Raw genomic sequence first — 13,389 nt, forward strand, 5'->3', positions numbered from 1 at the left:
TTATTGATGTAACATTGCATTATAGAATTATGTAAGTTTCAGTTGTACCTCATTGTAAATCAGCATCTGTGTAATGTGGTTGACTCCTTCACCCAATTTCAAGTTACCTGCTCCGGCACTGCATGGCCAAATAAGCTATCAGTTAGTCCCCTAAAAACTGAGCCTAAGAACATAGAAGAAAGATAAAGAATAAAAGCACAAATAGAACTTGTCATTTAAAGTAATTAACAGAGCTCCTCATTTTTACAAACATGGTAACTTGACTAAAGATTATATGTGGATTATCAGGGAGACAGTTTTCTTGACCAGCTTATTCACCTGTTTGCATAATCTTCCACTAAGCCTCCTCTCTACCCCCTTTCTCATTTCCTTTGCCTTTCAAAACAGAGCAGTTTTGTACACCCTCAAGTTCATCCCCTACAAGTCCTGATTCTCCCGCATAGAAGTGGTTAAGTCATTTCTTCCAACTCATAGGTATCTTTTTCTCTTTGCTAGTAAGAAGTTTCAGATTGATTTGAATCCTCCTAGTAAGACCATAAGGATATATCCTTTTATTGTTTTCCACCAGACATCTATATTTCCTCTCCATTCATTGAGAAAGGTCTTCACCTCATGGAAGATAATGTCAAGGTTGAACGTCTTTGGTTGGACTGGGAAAATAGCTCACTTAGGTAGTGATCTATTTGTCATGTGTGCAACACAATTCAAGCCCAGCTCCCACTATGTTGAAGAAAGCTTAAGTGCTGTGGTTTAACCAAAGCACTGATTAGCTCTGCTTATGATGCTATGGAGGATTAAACCTGGAACATTAGAGCCTTGGAGACATGACCTTTTTTTTTTTTTGCATAACTATTATGCTATATCCCTCCCCATCCTGCCACCTCTGTGGTTTCTTTCTATTTTTCTGTCTCTGTCTGAAAAAGTCAGCCCAGAGCAGTGAAAGCCCAAAGACCCCCCCACACACACACACACCTTCCTCTTTGGCTGGCTCCTCAGTAAATAATAATAAGCATTTGCACTTACCCTGTGGTAAATGTTTATTACCTAGTCCAGTATCTCTATACTTTTGACATTATGGTTTCTTGGTGCTGTTAGAATTACTGACTACTGTCACAGTGAAAGGCAACAGAGTCGTGGGTACAAATTTGTGGGGGAATGAAGGAAACCCTTAGGGATGAATGTCTTTCTCTTTTCACAGAATTGTAATATTGAAGTAAGCATTTAGTTGTTTACTGTCTACCTTGCAGTTTTACCCATGATGATTCTGTGTGTAGCAGCCCTAAGAGAGCAGCCTGACAGCTTCAGCTCTCAAGGATTCTGCTGGTGGATTTCATACCCAGTGAGTGTGCTTAGTTACAGAGGCAGGCGAACAAGATGATTGTGTACACTGAAAGCCCCAATGCAATTCTTTCTTTTCTTTTTTTTTTAATGAGTGACTTAACATTATTTTACAGAATTATCAGATTTCAGGAGTACTTTCATACCCACACTTGATTGCACTCAAGTCACCACATCTCCTCCAAAGTCCTATGGCCCCCTCAACTTACCTTCTCCTACTCTCAACCAGCCCCCCTCCCCCAGCCCCTATAATCATCTTAGTTCTGGACCTGTTGTCTGCATGTCTCTCTATCTTTGCATCCAGTGGTCTAAGGAAGGACTCACTTTGTTGGTTTCTTTGAAGTAAAGCTTCCCTTATTTGGGAACTGACAGCACATGTGTAGCTGACAGACAGGTGTGTGGTCTGTGGCTGAATGCCAGTGACGGGAAGAAGATGCCAATGGGTGGGAAACAAATGACCCTGGTCTCCTTTTCATCAGGAAGACAGTGAGTGGTGTCAGGCCCCTTTGAATCAGCACTGTCACTGTATTGTCCCAACAACAGAAAGAATCTGCTGGGCTAGACAGTACAGCTCCAGACTTAAGCCTATATCTGGGATAGAAAGGCATTATTTCAGTGCTGGTGCCCTTTGACCACCCAGGGACTGAGCCACCCTTGCAGGTGGGTTACCTTGTAGCAAGCACAAGTCCTCTCCCTGGGAGAAATCTAAACTAGGACTTTGGTTTTGTTGTTTTACAGAAAGACATAAATACACCCAGGACTTAATACATTACATGGTGGGCACTCAAATTTTTGTAGAAGAAAGGGAGAACTAATAGGTGCTTGAGTCAAACGGGGCTTTAGGGCCCTTCATTTCAGTTGCAAGGCAGCTCTTCTCTTTTGTGTCCTATGATGATGTTCTGGACTAATTCTCTGCTGTCCCCACTAGTGGTAATAAGCTCCACCCACAGGAGGAAATAGATGTAGAGAAATTACCCACAGGATCTCAAAACATTTTAAGAACAAAAAGGGTGAAATGAAATTCAGATGCCAAGAGAACTTGCTCTGAGAACACAGGGAGACAAGGACAAAGCTCACAGTGTGTTTCTGATAGCAGCCAGCCCCCTCAAAGAAGTCTTTCCAGGTTGAGACCATTATAAATCACTGGTTTAGGCCCAGGTAAAGAGAGCGTAGGAATACCTTTGACCTTGTTGAATTCAGGGCCCACAGGTGCTTGTAGGGAGGTGGCCCTGAGTCATCCTGGAGACTGCCTATGGGTAGCATCACTTCTTATTAATTAATTAATTTATTTATTTATTTATTTATAAAAAGGAAACACTGACAAAACCATAGCCAGCTTTCTGGGTAGCATCACTTCTAAAGGAACTTTTCTGTTTCTAGGCAACGCCCTGCCCTTGGTGAATGTCTGGCTTCACTGACTGCTGCCATCCCAGTGGCCTTCCTGGAGCCCGGCCTTAACTGCTACAACCCACTGTCAGTCTTCAACACCAAAACTTCCCGGGAGAGGTCTAGTAAGTATTTTCCTGCAGAGTCACTCACGTGCTCAGCAGAGAGCAGTGGGAAGGGAGTCCACTCAGGCAAGGAGCAGTAGCTCCTAGCTCTGCTGGTTGGGAGGAACTTAGGAAAAGCTAGGCACCAACTTGTATATCTCCTCCTTACTTGGAAACTGGGTGTGTTGTGGTGTATTTGTCATGTAGGCACTGAACAACAGCTATAACCCTAGTGGCAAAGAGAAAGGAAAGGTAGTACAGTGATTATGCAGAAGACTGTCATGCCTGAGACTCTAAGGTCCCCAGTTTGGTCCCATTCACTATTATAAACCAGAAGTGAACAGTCCTCTGGTAAAATGATGATGATTATGATGATGATGATGATGATGATGATGATGATGATGATGATGAAAAAGAAGATGGGTTCAACGCACTCCTTATACTAAAAGGGTACCTTTGAGGGTGACACATTCTGCTACCCTTCAATTACAGGGGTAGAGTTGAGTAGTGGCAGCAAGATTGCATGGCCTATAATGTCAAAAATATCTGCTGTCTGTATCCTTATGGAGAAACTTTTATCACACTGTTCTATAACCAGAGTTCTGCTCAGCTCTGGCTTATGGTGATGTTAGAGGTTTAACATGGTATCTTTGGGGCCTCAGGCATATGACAGTCATGTGTGTAAGTCACTATACATACTAGTGAGTATAGTGGGGAGTTGGGGGTTGAACCTGGATTCTTGTATGGGTCCTTGTGCTTTGTATTATGTGCACTTAACCAATGTGTGCCACTGCCCCCCCCCCAATTTTTTTTTAATATTGACTAGACCCATGATTTTAGCTCCGCATAGTTGCAGCTAGTTCTAGTTGAAGTCTGACTTTGGATGCTCCCCGGCTCTTGATCCACTATTGTAAAATAACCTGAGGTAGGTAGTAAAGCTATTTCTGGAGAGGGGAGGGAGGAGTCCTTGCCTATGGAAGAGTTGTGACCCCCTTGAAAGGCAATGGGATAAAACAGAGGAGTTTCATGCAGGAGTCTCCAAAGTCAGACTGCAACTATAGAAGTAGCTGCAACTGTGTGAGAGCTAAAATCATGGGTCTAGTCAACGTAAAAGGAGGGGCAGTGGTACACACCTGTTAAGTGCACATACTATGTTAAATGCAAGGACCCACACAAGAGCCTCCACTTGTGGTTCGAGCTCCCTAAAACTCCCTAAAACTCCCTAAAACTTCACGAGCTGTGAAGCAGGGTCTGCAGATGTCTGTCTTTCTCTCTTCCTCTCTATCTCCCCCACCCTCAATTTCTTCCTGTCCTGTCCAGTAAAATGGAAAAAATGGCCACCAAGAGCAGTGGATTTGTAGTGCTGGCACTGAGGCCCAGAAATAACCCTGGAAGCAAAAAAAATAAAGGAAAATAAATAAATAAATAGCAAATCATTTCAAACCACAACCAGTGCAATACAAAAGCGATATTTGCACAAGAAAAACACTTGCACATAGTGCAAACAGATAACTAGATGATGCCGCAGTCCTATTTAGTGCAAGTCATCTTCTCAGAGTGCCCTTAGAGTGTATGTGAGAGAGTTCTGAGGAAGTATTCACATCACACTTCCTGTGTCACCACTCTATAGCCATCTCAGAAATCAGAGTGCTGAGCAGTGGCAGCTTTATTCCCACTTGCATTTCCTTACTTACTTACATACTTTATTTTGCCTCCAGGGTTACTGCTGGGGGTCGGTGCCTGCCTATGAATCCACTGCTCCTAGTAGCCATCTTTTTTCCATTGTTGTTGTTGGATAGGACAGAGAGAAATTGAGAGAGGAGGGGAAGATAGAGAGGGGGAGAGAAAGATAGACACCTGCAGACCTGCAGACCTGCTTCACTGCTTACGAAGCCATTACCCCCACCCCCACCCCTTAGGTGGGGAGCCAGGGACTTGAACTGGGATCCTTTTGCAGGTCCTTGCTCTTCACACTATGTGTGCTTAACCCAGTGCACCAATGCCCTGCCCCTGGATTTTCTTACTTTAAATGGAAGAAGCACATCTCTCCTTTCCCCAACCCAAAATGATGAGCAGTACAATTAAGGCAAAGCCCTTGGTTAAGATTATTTTCCTGGCCAGGAAGCTAGCTCGTCCAACTAGTATATAATAATTGCATACAGAGGCTACCAGTTCAGTCCCCCACATCTCCTTATACAGTGGTTGAAGAATGCTGTGGTCTCTCTCCTCATTCTGTCTCCTGCCTATAATAAGTAGTTATTAAATTAAAGGAGAAAAATTAAAAATAAATTTCTTTCCCTGAGAGCAAAGTGGAGACTAATATTCTGTGGAAAGAAGCTTCCACTTTGTTGCCTCTGGAATCTGTAAATTAATACCCAGCATCCTCAGCCTCATTTTGCTTGTCCTTCCCTTTCTTGACCCTCTCAGAAATACGTTTCCAATCTCATGACTTCCAACAAGTCACACCTCTCTTCTCAAGTGGAAGCTGAGCCACTCAGCAGGTTTTGTTAGTCCCAGGTTGTTGTAATAGCTGTAGAAAAATGCCAGCCCATGTGTAGCCCCCCAAATTTATAAGGATATGCACCCTGTGGCAACAGCGCTGGACAGATACACTGGTGTCGCGTCAGCAGTGATTCAGGATAGTATATCTCTGTCTCACCAAAGTACAGAATCCTGCCCTAGGAAAGAGACCTGCTCTGCTATTGGGCTCTTAGAAATACAACAGCATGCAAAATGAGAACTTGACAAAAGTTGGCTTTAGACAGGAGAGTAATGATTCTGTTCTATTGTCCACCTACTCAAGGACTATTTGAGTTTCTTGCTTTATATACCTTTACACTGATTTTAGGACACACACATAAACAAAAAAGTAAATATCAATCATAGTGCTCTCCCCAGGAAGAAAAGAGATAAGAGTGTGGCTAGAGATGACACGACACGGCATTGCATCCATTTGGCATTCAAGTCTCCCAAGCATGTGCTCTGCATCATTCAGTTAATCAGGAGCCAATGCTAAGCATGACTAAGAGCCTCAGAAAGCAGTGTGCACATGCAGATGTATTCTGCTACAACCAGGCTTGCCTGAAGTGACTTGCCAGAAATGCTTTGCTGGCTAAATGGACTCTAAGCAGATGTAAACTTTATTCGTTATACAAAGTGGGTGACCTAAGGGACCAAACAATGAGTCTACAGTTTAGAAATATTATATGAACTGATTTAATAAGGCTTAAGTCAATTGTGAATTTTTATTAAATGATAGGGTTTTCTTTTCTTCTTTTTTTTTCCCAACAGAATTATTCACATTATGAGCTCTTTTGTAAGATCATGGAACATTTCCTGACTCATTGAAAAAATCATTAACATATGCCTAGAATAGGCTTAGTACTATTATGTGCCAGTTGATTCAAAGCCAGCTACATCTTTGATTTTATGTAGGCAGCAGTCTATTAATTAGACTAAGCAGCTGAGGTGGACAGAAAGCACCCTATTCCCCTCTGGGTTCTTCAGAGACTGGTTAAGTAGACAAGCATGAGGCAGACTGATAAGGGAAAATCTAAAAAAAAAAGGAATTCTTTTTCCACCAGAGTTCTTGTGGGTGCTTGTACCTATATAATTCCACTGCTCTCAGCAGATTTTATTTATTCTTTCAAAACATCTTATTGGGGAGATTATGGTTTACAGTACAGTTGTTGAAATATGAGTACAATTTATCATCTCTCCATGAGAGATAGGTGTTTTGTTTTGTTTTCTATAGTGAGTGAGTCACAAGACAGAGAAGGAAAGATACCATGGCACTGCTACAGCACTCCTGAACCTTTCCCTTTGCATGGTGCTCCCATGTGCTGACCCTGTCCTCCAACCCAGGTCCTCAGGGTAAAGTGTTTGCTCTACCAAGTGAGTGATCTCCCTAAAAATAAATTTATTAACAATATGAATATCCTAAACACCTGAAAGAGACCCAGGAATTGAGTGACTCACCATGTGCTCATAGACATGACTCTTAAATAGCTTCACTGTTACAAAGGACTTGAGAAGCTAGGGAGAGTCCATTAGAAAGGTTACCTGAAGGGAAAAAACAAAACAAAGCAGGTTAAACTTGTCCTGGAACCTCACCTCTACAGAGCCCCATCCCATTAGGGAAAGATAGAAATAGGCTGGGTGTATGGATTGACCTGCCAATGTCCATGTCTATCAGAGAAGCAATTATAGAAGCAAGAACTAGCCACCTTCTGTACCCCAAAAATAATTTTTATCTATATTCCCAATGGGGGAGAAATGACAAGGGTAATATGACCAGAGGGCTCTGAACTCCAACTCCATCCCAGAAAGAGAAGAGGAAAAAGGGAGGGACATTTGGACGTAGTAACAGGTGTATATGTGACTTGGAAAGGAAGAGAAGATGGGACCATAGGGAAAAGGGAGGGCAAATATATACTAACATAGACAGATAGTTGTAGAAATAATAGTTAAGCCACATCTACAACCTTAAGAGAACTGCTGTAGCTTACAGAGGAGGGATTGGGGATTCAGAACTCTGGTGGTGGGAATGGTGTATAGTTGTACCCCTGTTATCTTGTAATCTTGTAAATCATATTAAATCACTAATAAAAAATTTAAAAAAATTAAAAGGCACATACTAGACAGAGAAGGCATGTACTTGAGCTCTGCCTTCCTTATTGATTGCTGTTACCTAAGAGAACTTACCACAAATGTACAGAGCTGGAGTGGGTGGTGGTGCACCCGGTTGAGCACATATGTCACAATACGCAAGGACCTGGGTTCAAGTCCCCAGTCCCCACCTGCAGGAGGAAAGCTTCATGAGTGGTGAAGCAGTGCCACGGATGTCTCTCTGTCTCTCTTCTTTTCTGTCTCCCCCTTTCTCTCAATTTCTGGCAGTCTCTATCCAATAAATAGATGATAATAATAATAATAAAAAAAACATAAGGAACTTTGCCTCCAAGTTGACTCCCACAAAACTAACCTTGTGCCAAAGACATATTTTATGGGTGGTAAATTTCTGTTCCCATATAGACCAAAATATTGAAGTAACCAGCAAGCTTTCCACACCCTATAGGAGTAATGTTTAAGCAGAGAAAAAGAGGATGCAGTCTCACCAATACTACAGAAAAAAAGGATGCTCTCTGGGGCCATTTTCAGGAAGGAAGGGCTACTTGGTAAAGAAAGTATGACTTTCAATTCTAACTCAGTGTTTCTCATACTCTAGATAGTAATTGCTCAGAAATCTTGTTAAAATAAAGATTGGATGTTCCTAGCCGTAAGCACAGAATGCGAGCTCAGACCTACAGGGATACAGAGGTTACACTGGCTCCTGTACTGAGTATGGGGTTTACAGTTAACAATAGTTATATACTTTTCCCATATTTGGGAGCTACTCTCCAAACTGATCCAGCTTTCTAGTTCTTTTAAAATAAATAAATAAATAAAAATAAAGATTGGAGTTTCTAGTTCCAATTTAGATGGAGTTGAAATACTACTAGAGTACTGTATTCCAGGTGTGTATTCAATAGTGCCTTGCAAAGTTGTCTGGTGCTGCCGCTGGTGCTGTTAAGACCCCACTTTGAGAACCACACTGATCGAGATTTGGAAGGTGAAAGGAAAGTGTATTTGAAAGAATACTCTTTAATAATTTTGTTTCTAACTCTGTTGGGTTGCTATAGAAGTCATGATGTATTTTTCTTTTCTTTTTTTCTTTTTTTTTAATTTTATTTAAGGAAGGAGACATTAACAAAACCATAGGGTAGGAGGGGTACAACTCCACACAATTCCCGCCACCCAATCTCCATATCCCATCCCCTCCCCTGATAGCTTTCTCACTCTCTCTCCCTCTGGGAGCATGGACCCAGGGTTGTTGTGGGTTGCAGAAGGTGGAAGATCTGGCTTCTGTAATTGCTTCCCCGCTGGACATGGGCGTTGACTGGTCGATCCATACTCCCAGCCTGCCTCTCTCTTTCCCTAGTAGGGTGGGTCTCTGGGGAAGCGGAGCTCCAGGACACATTGGTGGGGTCTTCCGTCCAGGGAAGCCTGGCCAGCATCCTGATGGCATTTGGAATCTAGTGGCTGAAAAGAGAGTTAACATACAAAGCCAAACAAATTGTTGAACAATCTTTTCTTTTTTTTCTATGTAAAAATGCATCATGCCTTTTCTGAAAACCCAACAGAAGGACCCATCAAAGGCTGTTTTTCAGATGGATAATGCAGCAGTGTTCATCCTATAGATTTAGTACATGGCATTTGAAATTTAAAACACCAACTGAATCTCAATGTTTCTGCCACTCAAGGACCAATTACATATAAATAACTTTTAAAGGTCATCATAATGACTCCAGTATAGCAACATCAGGCCAGTCTGTTTTTCTTAGAGAAAAAGATTCCCACGATGATGGATTGTCTGCATGGCATTTAAGTGAACACACCTGAGTCTTCTTGTTTAGAATTTGGTAGCAAACAGTTACAAAATTCACTTGGTATCTATAGTGTTTGATATTGTTCTCTGTAAATGGTCAGTACTGGAAGTGGACCCTGTCTACCCATCTAATCACAGCAGCTCAACCATTAATGCTTCTAAATTGTCTGGGTTTTAAAGAAGATGGGTCCACCTGTGACTTCTGGAGAGAGAGCTCCAGCCTCCTCCTGGCTGGAAGGTCCTAGTGAACAGGAAATCAGTAGCACAAGGTTTTAGGACCCTGTAAGGTCTGCTCTGCAGCAGGGAGGACTCCTGAGCTCCATCCACTTTGCAACCAGGATAGACACTTCTCTCAGCTAAGGAATCATTGTCTTCAAGATAGCCAGGTTCATTCTGTATCTCTGCTCTAAACTGTACAATAATGGAAGAATTTAAAGCAGTCTCTTGCAATTGGCCAGTAATCCTAGAGGTCGAAGACCTTTTATTTTGGCTTTTCTGGTTTAAATTTAACCTTTCAACTTCTGTAGGCCAAAATTCTAGAGAAGTGAGAAACCAGCAGTAACTTCAATAGCATAAGACCTGCAGCCATAGTATAAGTCATTAAACACACACACACACACACACACACACTCACACACACACACACACACACACACAATCATTTGAAAAGTTCTGCTTTGTCCCTTGAAATTCATGAGAACTTTGCATTTTATTCCTGACATCAAAGAAAATTTCCTTAAATCTTCTAGAGGAACAGAAGATCCCAGAAGGCATCTGGAAAATAGTAATGAGATCAGTAGAGACACCTGCCAGGCTTTAGGCTGGTGCTTCTTTCTCAGCACCTCCACGTCCCTCAGAGCCTTTGTCATCTCCTCACCTTCTGGTCTCTTCTTGTCTTGTGGGAAAGAATGTCCTCTACCTTGAAGAGAATAGGTCATATATGTCCTGGCTGTTTCTGCTAGGGATTCTTTTATCTGACAGCTTTCCTCCGTTTAATATTGGACTCCATCTGTTGCCACTTCATTCTGTCTGCTTTTGCTCAGTGAAGTGACCTCAGCCTTCAGTGTGAGGAATAGAGAGGAGTGACTCTTCTTTGCACATAAGCTTGCAGAAGCAAACTGATGTGTGTGACTGGCAGGCAGTCTTGGCACAGGTGATCTCAGTTCATTAATAACTTCTGCTAATGTAGAATACAAAGCATCTACAAGGTTCTTTCCATCAAGTTTTTTAAAAAGAATTTTTTTATTATCTTTATTGGCTAGAGATAGCCAGAAATCGAAAGGGATGGGGAGATGGAGAGGCAGAGAGAGAGAGAGAGAGAGAGGGCTTCAACCTTGTTTCACCACTCACAAAGCTTTCCCCCTTCAGGTGGGGACTGGGGACTTGAACCCAGGTCCTCATGCATTGTAACATGTGCACTCAACTAGGTGTACCACAACCCAGCCCTTTCCAGCAAATTTCTTTTTTTTTTAATCCCCTCTCCCAACCCCCAATCAGAGTACTGCTCAGCTCTGGCTTATGGTGGGGCAGGAGACTGAACCTGGGACTTCAGAGCCTCAGGCATAAGAGTCTCTTTACATAGCCATTATGCTGTCTACCCCCACCCTTCTATTCCACCAAATTTCAACCAAGTATCTATCACACGTACTAGTGATTTAATAATGGTTTGCAAGTTTATCAGTATAATCTCTGGTCTGAAGAACTATTTGAGAAGATAGTTTTCATTTTCCTCTTATAAGCAGTACACATATAATCCAGGTGATTATATGTGTACTGAACCATCAGGTGGCAACAAAACACTGATTAAATCTCCTAAGACTTTCCAGTACTAAGACCCAGGCCTGGGGCTAGAGAGGAAGAAGATCCAGACTTAGTCACAATGAAGTCTAAGGAAACATAACCCTCAGCAGTGTCTGTTATGCTCCTTTGATTTGATGTGAATATGTCATCTAAGCAAATAACCTCTAGGAGAAGTAGTTTTTCTAGAACATGCTGGAATATGGAAGTTCTCCCACATCTAGTGCCTACTCCTGCCAGGATGGGGGTGGGGGTGGGGAAGAAGATGGAAATCTCCATCCAAAGACCACACACAGGAAGGGTGGGACAGAGGGAGAGGAGGCTGTGCCTTTGTACTTTTGAATGACTGTCCCTTTGTCCTTCCTGTGCCCTCTCGGTCAGTTCTGGGGATGCCAGACACTGTGGAGGAGATGTGTCCTGATGTCCCACAGCTGGAAGGCCTAATGAAAGAAATCAACACGCTGGCCGAGTCTGGGGCTCGGTACACAGAGATGCCTCATGTCATCGAGGTGATCCTGCCCATGCTCTGCAACTACCTATCCTACTGGTGGGAGCAGGGGCCTGAGCATCTGCCCCCCAACACGGGGCCCTGGTGCACCAAGGTCACGTCCGAACACCTCAGTGTCATCTTGGGCAACATTCTGAAAATCATCAACAACAACCTGGGCATTGACGAGGCCTCCTGGATGAAGCGCATTGCAGGTACCACACCTGCTTTCTCACCCAGTCAAGAGGCTGGGATTTTCTTTTCATCACTTAGCACAGTTTTAAACTATTCCCTCTCTTAGTTATTTAGTCCTCTGTAGAGCCCCCTTACCTCCCCTCCCCACCCCCCACTCAGGGTTAATGCTACTGCCTTAATGTTGCTCTGACTAATCCACAACTCTCAAATCTAGAAAACCAATGCTCATGAACCCTTTCTGACTCAAAAGACCATTGCTTTATTTGCTTTGGGCCCTTAAGAACCCCATTTGCTCTTACAGTAATAAGTGCTTACATCTTCTTGGTAAGTATATTTTACACATGTGTACGCACATTCTCATTCAGGCAATACTGTTGGTTCCTTAATACCATTCTGTTCATATTTGTATCAGGCTTTTTCTGGGACTCATTAACGTATCTTCATAGCAGGATCACTTTCATGTCTGCATTTTTCTTTTTCTTTCTGTAGATTCCTTGCATTGCCTCAGGTGTTTTAACTAGTGTTGTTAACTGGTACTCTATTCCTGAGGCCAACTCAAAAAAAAAAAAAAAAGGCTTGGAAAATGAAGTCATTAGCAGTTAATGTTTCCTGTGTCAAAGCAGGAACTCAGGAGATGGAAGCTAAAGTAAAATCACTGCCTTTTTTGGGTGGGCATGACATTTAACTAGACAACTCCACCACCAGAGCCTCATTCACAGACCATGAAACACAGTGTCTGAGTCAAAATGATCTGTCATACAATTCCAGGTATTTATTTTCCTGGGGAAAAAACAAGTAGATAATCTTCTGTAACATCAAGGAAGGAAAAAGTTCCTGTATCTTTCCTGTCTCAGAAATGAACTGAGATCAAAATTCCACACAGGTTGGGTGCCAGTAGCTCCTGGATAATATGAGCCTTGATGAACCTGTGAATAAGTAACAGGTGATGTTCCTTTCTTACCCGCTAGTCCTCAGGTATTGTTAACCCCAAGGCGACTTGTAAATGATCTCTGATTTGTAAATCTGGATTAAGGAAAGAAAGGAAGTTTTCAAAAAATGTCAGCTCTGAGCTCCATCAGCTGGTCAGGTGTGTCACAGCATGGGTGGGGCCAGTATTACTCCACAGGTAAATCCAGGTCTCATTCAGTCAGTCCATTTACTCTTAGAGCCTAAACGAGTGGATTTCTTTTTCCCCCCTCAAGGGTTATCACTGGGGTAGGGTGCCTGCACTACCAATCCACTACTCCTGGAGGCCATCTTTTCCCTTTTGTTGCCCTTGTTGTTTGTCATTGTTGTTGTTGTTACTATTGTTGTTATTGCTGTCATAGGACAGAGAGAAATGGAGAGAGGAGGGGAAGACAGAGGGGGAGAGAAAGATAGACACCTGCAGACCTGCTTCACCACTTGTGAAGCTACTCTGCTGCAGGTGGGGAGCTGGGGGCTCGAACTAGGATCCTGCTGCTGATCCTTGCACTTTGCACCATGTGCGCTTAACCTGCTGCACTACCACCGAGCCCAACCTGAGTCGATATTTTTAATATCACACCCAGGAGGGAACTCATGATGATCTGCTGCCTACATGGTACCTCTAAGTGACCTCACAAACCCAGTTTGTTGTTGTTGTTGCTGCTGCTGTTGTTTTATTTGTTTCTGTTTTT

The 13,389-nt window shown here is 42.7% G+C and overlaps 1 protein-coding gene across 1 annotated transcript in view; it reads left to right on the top strand.

Annotated features, from left to right (window-relative positions):
- RYR3 (ryanodine receptor 3) overlaps positions 1-13,389 on the top strand; it is a 691,732-nt gene that overhangs the window by 591,205 nt on the left and 87,138 nt on the right. The window contains exons 65-66 of the mRNA XM_060175180.1: positions 2,719-2,849; positions 11,431-11,751. Coding sequence (XP_060031163.1) covers positions 2,719-2,849; positions 11,431-11,751 — 452 coding nt within the window. The remainder of the gene's footprint in view (positions 1-2,718; positions 2,850-11,430; positions 11,752-13,389) is intronic.

The sequence above is a fragment of the Erinaceus europaeus genome, chromosome 16 (assembly GCF_950295315.1).
Source record: "Erinaceus europaeus chromosome 16, mEriEur2.1, whole genome shotgun sequence".
Lineage (NCBI taxonomy): Eukaryota > Metazoa > Chordata > Mammalia > Eulipotyphla > Erinaceidae > Erinaceus > Erinaceus europaeus.